This window comes from Microcaecilia unicolor, chromosome 7, assembly GCF_901765095.1.
Source record: "Microcaecilia unicolor chromosome 7, aMicUni1.1, whole genome shotgun sequence".
Lineage (NCBI taxonomy): Eukaryota > Metazoa > Chordata > Amphibia > Gymnophiona > Siphonopidae > Microcaecilia > Microcaecilia unicolor.
The window spans coordinates 191,743,514-191,756,114 of record NC_044037.1 but is presented as its reverse complement, the minus strand read 5'-3'; the positions used below and the strand labels follow the sequence as shown (position 1 = coordinate 191,756,114).

At 42.3% G+C, this 12,601-nt stretch overlaps 1 protein-coding gene across 1 annotated transcript in view; it reads right to left on the bottom strand.

Annotated features, from left to right (window-relative positions):
* The window catches only part of ERBB4 (erb-b2 receptor tyrosine kinase 4), a 1,861,028-nt gene that overhangs the window by 461,913 nt on the left and 1,386,514 nt on the right, over nt 1–12,601 (bottom strand). The window contains exon 12 of the mRNA XM_030209189.1: nt 11,697–11,896. Coding sequence (XP_030065049.1) covers nt 11,697–11,896 — 200 coding nt within the window. The remainder of the gene's footprint in view (nt 1–11,696; nt 11,897–12,601) is intronic.

The following is a 12,601-nucleotide window of genomic DNA, read 5'->3' as shown; positions in this document are numbered from 1 at the left end:
AGCTGCATTGTTTTCTAACTTCCTGTGACTATTGACTGTTTTATTGTCAAACATGTGAGGACATCTTAGATGAATGTTAATAAATCTATTCTTACCAAAGGGATAAACATAAAGCACTTATCATTCACATATCATCCTTCAGATATATGAGCAAAGCAAAACCTTTTCATTTTCCAAAACAAACATAAATAAGACACCTAAGTCCCTACAGCAATCCCAATGGTGAAAATTTTACTTTTCCATAATGGCAGGTTAGCTATAATTCAAGTTTCAGGTTTATTTATGACTTGATACCGGTTAACAATTAAATTAATAATGTTCTACTAAGAAAGTATGGAAATGAATTACAAACACTGGCAGGAAAAAGACAGTCAATTGGTATATTGTAGTTTTTGATATCATATAGAATTTCTCATTATGCAGCTTGAAGAATCAGTACACTTACATTTTGGGGGATTAATTTTCAAAGAAAGTTTTATGTTAATGGTTGCCAGTAAATGTATAACTTCCCTATCTATAGATATCCAAAGTTACTTATCTAGGAAGCAACGCCTGTTACCTAAATAAATAATAGTGACCAGGGCCATTACTGGATGTTCAGTGGAGATACCTGGATAATGCTGCTGAGAAACTCGACAGACCAGCTTGGTGCTATCTAGTGTCAGGGCATTCCAGGGGCAGGATCAAAACAGACCCAGGAGTTACCCAGAGATTGGTGATATTTAGCCCCAATATCTGTATACTGTATCCTGAAATAAAAACTGAAATTTCTTGGCCAAAAAAGGAATAAAAAATTGCATCTAAGTTTATATTTGAACCTACCCTCCATTCCTCCTGGTATCCTTCCTCTACTGTTGCCGCCTGCCAACCCCCCCCCCCCCCCCCAAAACCAGAAGAGCTCACACTTTCTTCCTCCCTCCCCCTCCCACTAAGCAGACAAAACCATCATCCTGGAACCACCCATAGAGCTTCTGTCCTGCTGTAATGAAGTGGTTGGGCAGGAGCGAACCCCACACACTTGTGCCCATGCCATCTCCATAACAAAAATGGCTGCCATGACTTCCAGAGGCAGTCTCAAGAGATTGCTGCTGGAAGTTGTAGCAGCCATTTTGGGATTGGAGTTAATACGGTGTCAGATCCAGATCCGAATGCGATGGGTAATGAACCAATAAAATATTGTCAGCATAGATAAACATGAAAATATCAAAGCACTGAATGAGAGGAGCTAAAGGTCTAAGAAAAAATGTTAAACAACAGTGGTGAGAGAATAAAGTCCTGTGGTACCCCACAGTGTAGCGAACAAGAAGACAACATAGAAGATGGAGTTGTTATAAAAAAAGGAATGATTAGATGGAAATTATTTAAGACAATCAAATACAGAGCTCATGATCAATAGCTGAAAGATGAGATAACAGAAGGGAATGATCTACCAGACAGAAAGCTGCAGATAAGTCTAAGGAAACAAAAGGGGCTTGTCTTTGAATGGAGTTCACCAAGAAGGGCAGTCTGTAAAATAACCCAGACAAAATCCAGATTTTCTTGGGTGTAAGACTGATGCATGCCCAACAAAAGAATAGAGTTGATTAAGTTGATTAAGTTAGAGTGGTGGACTTTGGTCCTGGGGAACTGGGTTTGATTCCCACTGCAGGCACAGGCAGCTCCTTGTGACTCTGGGCAAGTCACTTAACCCTCCATTGCCCCAGGTACAAATAAGTACCTAAGCCGCATTGAGCCTGCCATGAGTGGGAAAGTGCGGGGTACAAATAAAAAAAAGTCCGAACAGAAAGCAGAGATTTGAGACTGGTCTATAGTTTATAGGTTTGATAAATCAGGTGAGAAACCCTTCGAGGCAGGATGAACTGCAGCATTCTTCCAAGATTAAGGAAGAAACCCAGTAGACAAACTGAGTGATCAGCAATGAGGTCAACAGTAGAAGGCCCCACAAGGGTAATTTGATCCAGAATGAAAGAATATTATCCAATATTGTATCTAAGAGTGACTTCTTTGACAGTATAACTGCATACTACTGTAATTTTAGTGCCATGTAAGCAGTTAGTTAGCAACATATGTAGCTACTTGTAGTTACTAGTGGACACGTGGATTAGGACGGGGATACAAAAGTTTAATGGATCAGTTAAAGGGCTGTATGACCCAAAAAAGGGTAAAAAAACAAATCCTGGCATAGAGGGTGTCTATTTGAAGCTTCATCTATAAAGGAAAGAAGGTGTCTACTTTCTTCTATAGAATACTAGCATTAGTGGATAAATAGACACGTACTTGATCTTACCACAACATCACCCTGTATTTGTTCACACCGGAGCCAGCAAAGGCCTCTCCGGTACTATGTAAGCCACATTGAGCCTACAAATAGGTGGGAAAATGTGGAATACAAACAGTGGTGTGCTGGAGCCGGCTCCCACAGGCTCCCAAGAGCCGGTTGTTATCTTTGCCAAAATTTTGCGAGCCGGTTGTTAAAAGGGGGACCCAGCTCTGCCTGCAGTGATTGCAGCAGACTCTCTCCAGCCAGCCCCAGGTCCTTCCCTCTGCTGCAACTTCTGTTGCACGTCGGAAAGACCCAGTAGAAGGAAAGAGTTAGAGCGTATGGAGGGAGCCTGATGTGTCATACCTCCATCTGCAGCTTTACTCTGGGAGAAACCACAGGAGGGAAGGAAAGGAGAAAAGAGAAAGTGAGAGGTAAGAAGAGATAGAGAATCAGACAAGGATAGAGAGGAAGTCAGCACTGAGTTCCCTGATTCGTTCCCCCCCCCCCCCCCCCACCATGATGGGTTTTGTGGTCCTCTTAAGTGCATGGGAGTGTCTCCCCTTTGCTTGCCTGGTTTTACAGCCCTGAATCGAGCCCAGGATGGGATGGCAAAGAGCTGATGCAAAAGGAGGCAGCCTATGCCAGCAGAGCAGCAGGGAGTCCTACCAGACTGCAGAAAGGGCAAGGGTGTTTACTGTTTACAGATCCAGCTGGGCTGCTGGTTCAGGGCTTTGCACTCACTCCCTGCCTGCCTTGGCAGAGGCTGAATAAACCCTCCAGTGCCTCAGATACTGTTGCATGGTGGAGGCCATGCAGATTAGGGAACATTTCTAATGGCTATCCTGGGGGGGGGGGGGGGGGGGAGGGTGGTCAGTGGCATTCTGATGATGCGAGCCCATCTCCAGAAATTATGGCCCTAGAAATCTGTCTGACTCCCTCCAATATGGGAAAATAGCAAGATAGGTGGGACTCCCTCTTTCTTGGTGCAAGAGAGATGTGCAGGGAAAGTTTGTCCCAAATAGGATTGGGGCTCTGTGGAAAATTTCCCTTCTGATTTGCTTCCCACAAGTACCTGTTGTTTCCTGCTCTCACTGTCTTTTATTTCTTTTGATGTCTATTTTACATATTATGATCTGTGAGGCCAGGATTGCACTGCTGTAGAAAGAAAATGCCTATGTTGACGTTTTAGGTGTTTGAAGGGCTAGTAGTTAAAGATAGCTGGCAAATGTTTTATTGATCACATATAATATATGCATATTTAGCAGTCTTTAAAAGAAGAGGTGCCCGTGTTCATAAAGTGTGCCAGGGTTTGTGCATTTATGTTGAAGTGTCAGATTTTGTCGGATTCTGTGAGGAAAAGATGAGGGAGATTAATGTGTACCTGTGGAGGCGTGTTATGGTTTCTCTCACCCCAAAAAGGAACATCTCAGTTGGTGTATCAGGAGCTGTTCCATTTTGGGGTGACAGAATTTGGGTGTCTGTATTGGGCAGGGATGCAAGGGGTTGAGTGGTTGAGGATGGAGCATGGTATCAGGATTTGTGTGGCAGAATCTGTATATCAAGATTTTTGTTATTTGTGTTGGGGTGTAAACCAGTGGTGTGCTGGAGCCAGTTGTTAAATTTTTTAAGATCTTGCGAGCCGGTTGTTCTGCACGGTGAGCTGGCTCCGGTACACGAGGTAAGCATGGCAGGAGGGCGCCACAAGCCATGCTTACCTCGCTTACCTCACCTCCCACAGCCCTCGTTTGCCTGGCCCGTGCCACCTTGGGGGGTTCAAATCTTTTTTATTACATCCGTTGAAGCGGCTGCATCATTGAAAGCCCTGCCCATCTCTAGCCTTCTCTTTGTGAGTTCGATTGGAACCTGGGATCGTTTAATTTTTTTTTCCTGGAGAGAGTAATGCATTGCCCCCCCTCCAGCTCTGCAATTTGGGGGGGGGGGGTGCAGAGGTAGACGAGGGGCACAGAGGTGGATGGGGAGGGGTGCAGAGGTGGACTGGGAAGAGAGCCTGTTGTTAAACATTTACCAGCACACCACTGGATACAAATGTAACAAATAAAAAGAAAATTACTCTGATATTCAAAGCTATTTAACCGGTCGGACACGGCTGCTGACTAACTAGCATATTGGTGCCTAATCCAGGGGCGTAGCCACGGGTGGGCCTGGGCCCACCCACTTTGGGCTCGGGCCCACCCAGCAACGGCGCAACTCAGCCAATGAAAAAGCGCGAGTTCAGCTCCCTCCTCTCAGCCACCCGCCGGCGCGCCGCGCAGGTTTTCTTCCCTCCCGGCCTGCTCCCTCCCCTTCCACCCCGCCGGACGTTTGCAGCGGAGCCGCACGCTGCCGCCGCTACACAACTGCTTTCTTCGGCGTCGACTCGTGGCGGGGTAACAGATCGGTAAATCGGAGGTCTGCTTCTGCGCTGTGTTGCTGAGCCACTGCTGCCCCACCCCTCGCACATGCGCAGAGCCTGGCCAGGGTGTAAATGTTCTTTCTGCCGGGAGGAGATCTTCTTCTGCTGGTGGGGCTTGCAGATCCCCCACCTGCTCAGGTATTTCTTTTAGTTTTATTGGGAAGAGGAGAGCAGGGAGAGCACCGGAGAAGGCGAAGGGAGGCAGGGGGAGCAGTGGAGGGGGGCTGAGGAGGGCAGGGAAGAGATGAGTTTTCGGGCCTACCTTCTTTGGGCTCAGGCCCACCCTAAATTTGCCAGCTGGCTACGCTCCTGGCCTAATCACTAATATTCAGTAGTATCATGGACTTAAAACTTCCTAGGGATGTTATTTAAATGTGAAGAGAGCTCAGTCAATTGCCCCAAGGGGAACTTATCCAGTCCTTCAACTGCTATGCATGTAGACTCCAAAGAAAAATTCCTGTTAGTAAGAATTAGGATCTTGAAAGCAATCATAAAGGAAATCAGTAATCAGTACTCATCCATCTGAAGGAGAGTAATGCAATCAAAACACTTTACCATGTGCTCATAACTGTTTGCTGTTAGCTATCTCTGTGCTCTGTAACACTGTGCCTCTCTTTCCCCCTTTTCTCAGGTCTTACTGGCTGTTTGTCTCTCCATCTGGTGGAGGCCCAGGCTCCCAGATAACTTATGCCTCTGAAAAAACCTTCATCTTTCCTACCATACTCAGCTTCAATACCTCTGTTGTCATGATATTATAGGACTAATTTAAAAATCTGCTGATACTCCAAAAAAGTTGTTCATTCTTCTGCACCAGCTTTTTTCTACCCTATTTATCTCAATGTAACTGACTTTGAGGTGTATTTTCAAAGCACTTAGACTTACAAACTTACATAGCGGTCTATGGAACATTTTAAGACTAAGTGCTTTGAAAATGAGCCCCATTGTAACTTATTTTTCCTCTAAAACATTTCCTCTTCAAAAAAACTTTTTCTAAGAAATCTTTGAATTTGGCTGGGTTCTCTTTGCATCAAGATCCCTTACCTGTCTCCTCCACCACTATTTCCTGCTCTTCTTCTTTGAGCTCCTCTTAGTCCTAATTTAATCTTCCATTGTTAACTGCCTTCTCCCAACTTGTCTCATCATCCAAACCAGGGGTTTTGAACCCAATCCTCAGGCATACCCAACCAGTCGTGGTTTTCAGGGCATCCCCATTCAATGCAAATTCAATGGATGCAACTATTGTTAACATTTTAATCCCAATAACTCTATTATTCTACAGTTCAATCCACTTTGCTTTTAGTAAAACTAAATTTTGAAAATGACTGTCACTCAAAGTGCGCTTGTGAATCATTAACCCAGCACAGCTACAAAGGCGTTCAACAACGGCACTAGCAGGAAGTGGATTGTTCAGTTTGATAAAATGTTCCTTCAAATCAGATCAGGCCACAATACTACTGATGTCTTCTGACTGGGTCTGCAAGTATCCATCAAGGGAATCTCTGTCTGAAATACTTGACTTTCTTATATCAAAATATACTTCATCATCATCATCGTTGTCATCATCATCCGCATTAGCAGTGCTGTCTAATTCATTACTTACATCTTCATCTTTGTTATCATCATCATGCTGTCCAATTACAGAGAAGGCTTTCACAAAGTTGGAATCATTGTCTATTGTTGTCCTAACAATTTTTCATCTGATGGCAAAATATGTTTGAATTTCTTCAAGAACTGATGCAAGAATGTCAAATGTGTGGGAACCCTTCAGTCTTAAAGCCAGACAAGCAAACTTCCTCTCTGCTCTTTCAATCCAGTGGACAGTTACCCCGATGTAACATTTTCCTTGGGGTGAACAGCAGTCTGTTGCGGTAGAGATATGTCTGTTGACAGCTTCAGCTTTGTCTCTGCTTCAAAATGACCCAACTCATCACTGTTTTGTGTAGCTGGAGACCAGAAACCAATTCAAGAAACACTGGCAACTCGACTGTTGTCTTAGGCTACATTCAATGAACAGAAAAATTTAAGAGGAAATGGTCCACTTCTTATGTGACGAGGTTTGAAATAGCAAAATCCTGTTTCAGATTTTGCTGTTTCATTTGATTTACCAAGGAATCATCATTTACGCCTTGCTTCTGCTTTTATTTTTTACTTTTAACTGCATGTATAAGATGTACTAGGTAAAAGTAGCAAAAATTAGTGAAATTATTACTTCAGTAAAAGCAAAAGTAACACGTTTCCTGTACTTCTTTACAAGTAAAAGTGAGAAAACTTTTACTTAAGTACAGTAACTAGTTACATTTACTTAGTTACTATAGCACACTGGGGTCAACATATGCCTCCTTCTAGGAATTGTCAACATGCCTGTGGGCGAGGATGGAACATACTGCATGAAAGAAAGGAACAAAATGTTCTTTCAGCTCCTTAATGAGTCAATTAGGAGTAAGATCCTGAGATGAAGCAGTAGATTTCATTGAGGTTAACATTTTGAGAATTACCAGTGATGATGGTAAATTAAGCAGAAAATAGGCTGCAAATAGAATAAAGACCATTTTATTCTTGAAGCGCAATTCAGTGTGTATTTTGTTTGCCTACTACACCCATGCTAATCACACAACTTGGGTAAACACACAGCCTTGATTCCCTCACAGAGTGAGTGGTCCGCTTGGGTTCCTCCAGTGCTGCTGGACTCTTCCCCAATCCCCTAGAGCCCCCAAGTGATTCCAGTTTGTGATTTAAAAAAAACCAATCAAAAAAGTCTCTCTGGTGGGGTTTAACCTCTTTGCCCCACATTGGGTGCTATTTTATGTAACCCGGAGCCCGATAAGATCCATTGTGGGCTTATAGGTGGTACATAAGAAAAAATAAGGGCCTCTTTTATCTAGCAATGCCGATGAAGCCCATTCAAAGTGAATAGGCTTTGCTGGCATTGCTTCACTGGGGACCACTAGTGCAGTTTGATAAAATAGACCTAAAATAATTTCAAAAACATTACAGTCAAGTCAAAATCAGATGAGATCTGAAGCAACAGGTTTCAGACCAAATCTTTTGACAGTAATGCAGTAATATCTATGGGGTCCTTTTACAAAGGTGCACTAGCGTTTTGATCATGCACACTAAAAATAAGCACATGCTAAATGCTAGAGACACCCATAGGCGTGCCTTTATAAAAAGACCCCTATGTGTGTCTGCCCTAGTGCAGTTAGTGAAGAATCTACAGACAACAAAGATGTCTTGTATGCTGCTGCCACAACTTATAGTTACTGGCACACTATTTATTTTATTTTCACATTTATATTCTGCCCATTAAAACTAAGTGGATTACAACAATAGTTTAATTAAATGTTCATTGCAGTAGATGCACTGTCAAGGTATGTTAACTACACCTTCTTAAGTCTATATAACTTGTGAAGCCCCTTTTTGCAAAGTGCTTTGAGGGAAGAAATTGAGTCAGTGGGGTAAAGAAGTGTTAAATGTTCCTGATATTTTTTCAGAAGACACTGCTGGATGCAGATCCTTTTGTAAAATACCAAGAAGAGCATAGATATTTGCTGACACACCAAGAGAAAGCAGTGATTTTTTTAAAACTACATGTAGTTTTTATTACAATTTATTACAATTTTTATTACAGCGTTTTAAAATCACTGTTCCCGAAACAAAGAATCCCATCCCCCAAATCCCTGATAGTCCTGACAGCACAGAAACCTCCATTTCTACTCCCCCACAGCAGTAGCGTAGCCAGCTATTAATTTTTTGGTGGGCCTGGAGGTGGACTGGGTGGGTACAGACCTCTTTCCTCTCCACCGTCCACCCCCCGCCCGCTGCCGCCGCCGCCACCACATTTTGTGTCCACCCGCGACCGCCCCGCCCGCAACAGCCCCCTGCACTGACCTGAAGCGCGTTCTCCCTCCAATCCAGCACCGGCAATCATAGCCAGCCTTCTACCACGTCCAGCGTGCGTCGTCAGAGCTTCTTCTCAGGCGCGTCCCGCCTACTTTGCAATTTCCTGCTGGATGTGGTAGAAGGCTGGCTATGATCGCCGGTGCTGGATTGGAGGGAGAACACGCTTCAGGTCAGTGCAGGGGGCTGTTGCGGGCGGGCGGGGCGGGCCTGTAGCAAAAGTGGGTGGGCCTGGGCCCATCCAGGCCCACCCGTGGCTACGCCCCTGCCCTACAGCACTTAAGCACCTGATATCATCAACCTCCCACACTCTCTGCTACAGAACACCACTCTGGAGGCTTCTATGCTGTCACTGGGGTAGAATTGGGTCATGGGGAAGAGTCAGTGCTGCTGGGTGGATGGGGGTGGGGATGTCAATGCTGTTCTCTATCTACTCTTTTATTGGCACCTGTCTGTGCCTCGGGGCAAATGCAAAACCTGATGTGGACATTTCTTTAAATAGCCATGTTTTCCCGCTGGAAAATGGGAAACACATATCTAATCTGGGGACCACCAAAACCACACCCCACCATACACAAATAGCGGATTAATAAAATCACTTATTGTGCTTATATGCTTTCTATACATGTGAATATTACTATTTACATATGTAATTGTTTCTAAAAATAAGAGCCACTTTTTAGCAAGATGTTTGCTTTTTATTATAAAATGTGCATTTTAATACAACACTAATGAAAGAATGGAAACAGACATCACTTCAAAAGCAATGTCTTTAACTACTGTTGTGTTATTGCTGTTCTGACAGTCGGGCTTTAAGTGAAGAAATGAAGTTATGTATGAGAGACAATAAGCAGCGATAATAATAAACCAAAGCATGTTTTATGAGTTCATTGGAAAACATCTCTTTACCTAATAGAAGTAATCTTTTTACCTATACTGATGATGTTTTTGTACTTTTTACTTCGGCTGCAACAAATTACAGTTGCTAGACTAAATTTTGGATCTAAATGGTATGATAGGGCTTCCCTTCTTATAGAGGGTCTTTTACTTAGGCGCGCTCACGTTTTTTGCATGCTAAAATGATGGGCGTGCTAAACATGAGAGACACCGATGCATTCCTACAATGCATACCCACAATTTTGGCATGCGCTAAAAACGTGAGCCTTAGTAAAAGATGCCCTTAGTCAAACTTCACTGCCTTCCAGATCGAGTGAGGATAATTTATAAACATTTCATGTATTATTTTAAAGCATTTTATGTTCAAACATCTGAATTTATATGATTGCTTTATTAATTAGACCAACTCAATCTCATACTTTCCACTCTCAAGATCAGAACTTGACTTATTTTTCCGTTTGTTAAGGAGATTCTTTATTAAATGCAGTTTAAGTACTTCTTTCTTTCAATCTACACATTTCTGGAATAACTTTCCTTTGGTTATTAAGCACAAAATATCTTATCTATTTTGCAAATTGCTAAACACGTTTCCATAAATTTATGACCTGTTACACCTGTTTATTGCATTTTATATCCGCTGAGTTATCCTAATGTTATATTGGTTTTGTTCTTGCAGTGTACCGCTCAGACACATTTGGGAATGAGTGGTTTATAAAAGTCCAGATTACATTAGATTAGATTAGAGTGCATAAGGCAGTGCTTCTCAACTCAGTTCTCAGCCCCCCCCCCCCCAAGTCAGAGTTTAAAGGATATCTACAATGAATATGCATTAGATAGATTTGCATGTACCACCTCCTTGGTATGCAAATGTATCCCATGTGCATTCTTTGTGGATATCCTGAAAACCTAACTGGCTAGGTATGCCTTGAGGATTGGGTTGACAAGCACTGGAAGAAGGGAATGATTTTAGATTTAGCTCATGCCCTTTTCAGATGAGTTACATTCAGGTACAGTATGCATTTTTCTCTTTCTGGTGGGCTTATACTCTAAGGGGTCAATTCTATGGGGTCAATTCTATAACAGGGCGCTCTCTTTTAGGTGCCCAAATGCAGCACGGGGATCATCTATTCTATAATGGCTTTTGTGCACCAATATTAGTGTAAACCCGCACTGACATGCCTAAATTAAGGCAAGACCATTTATTTCCAGTCATTGGCAAGCATAAATGGGCATGCCCATGTGTACCATGCATTGTGCATATCTTCTATAGTATTCTGTAGTTGCATGAGTAACTTATAGACATGTCAATGCCTCTCCCATGCTTTGCCCCAGTATATATGCCCTTGTAGTTCCACATTATAGCACTTATAACTACAGCTCACAGTGCACTTGCATGTGTAGGTGGCATGTTTCTATGCATTTATGTATGCAAGGCACACATAGCTGGATGCACCCAGTTAAAGAATTGCCCATTAAGATTGTACCTGAGGTAATATAAAGTTAAGTGACTTACCCAAGATTGCAAGAAGCCATAGTGGGATATATACTATGCTTCCTTGGTTCTCAGCCAGCTACTCTAACCTGTAAGCTACTCCTCCACTCTTGTACACAATAGAGATGAGCAGTCATTTGCAATGACATGGGAAAAGTCAATGACATATCCCATGTTAACAAATGAAAACAAGCAGAACCCCCCCCCCCCCCCCCACACACACACACACAACATTATAGGCTCATTTTACTAAGCTGCAGTAATGATTCCCAGTGGGGCAAATGCAACAAAGCCCATTCCATTCCTATGGGCTTTGTCACATTTGCCATGTGGGAATCACTACCGTGGCTTAGTAAAAGGAACCCCACGTGTTTTATCATTTAATGATTCTGTAATAGTGTACAATCTTGCAAAGAGTGCACACTATTTGCAAAGAGGGCATACTCTTCCTAATAGTGAATGCCATTGATCCAGGCATGAAAAAATCCCCTCCCCCTCCCCCCCAAAAGAACAAAACAAACATCCACAAAAACAACATAGGAAATGATACAAGAGAACGTTTTTCTTGCTGTCTATCCCTACTATACAACCTGATGTTTTCACACAGAACAACAACAAATACAACAGATTTTTAAAAATAAAATATTTATCGTTATCACTAAACAATTATATGTCCAGAGCTAAGGTGCACCATGTCCTACTTTAGCTTGTGCCTATAACATATGTCTACTTACTGCAGTTCTCTGCCTTTTTGTTCTGGAGGATGGTAGTCTTCTGACTTGAGGTACGAAAGAGTGTGGTCCAGTTAACAGTATGGTAGTAACACAGGTTACGGTTGTCTGTTATATAGACATTGCCATCGCTGATCTCCTTCAAGGACTGGAAATTCAAAGACGTAATACCTTGCTGTTTTAGGATCAGCAAGGAGATGCCACTGGGAAGGTAACATTAGAGACAGCATAATGAGAATCAACAGCTTCCTGTTCAGGGATTTAACCTTTTCTCTCCAATACAAGTCCTCCCTCCTAATACCTCTTTATTGATTCCCATTAGGTAGTAGTCATTCAACAAGACTTCCAGTCGTGTATTAGTTTAGCAAGTGTAGCAGATGATTTACAGGTGTTTTGGAAACTGAATTACCATTTATTTATTTATTAGTACTTATAACCCAATTTATCTGAATTTAAATATTCAGTTCAATATGGCTAATATTCAATAATAATATAATACGATTTAAGTTTAAGAAATACAGAAGTAATGGGATGAGTAAACAAGACAGATAGATAATGAAGATTAGCAGTTCTAATATAGATAAACCTTGTATTATGTATGTTAACAGACTGTAATATTTGTTGTTTCCTGCCTATGGTCATTTCCCCTGTTCTATACTACCTGAATAGAATTCCAGCTCTCTCAAGAGCAAAGCATAGATGACATTTGAGTCACTGCAGATCACATAGCACACTATTTAAAAGAATGATACATTTCTGATATGATGAGATCCATTTGCTCTTAAGAGTTTGTGACACTGTTTTGTGTTACAAGAACTGTAAGAATCGACATAGTGAAAAAGTAGATGCAGGAATTCAGCAAAAGCTGTGCTATAAAGACATGGAGGGGAGGGGAATAGCTGTAGCTG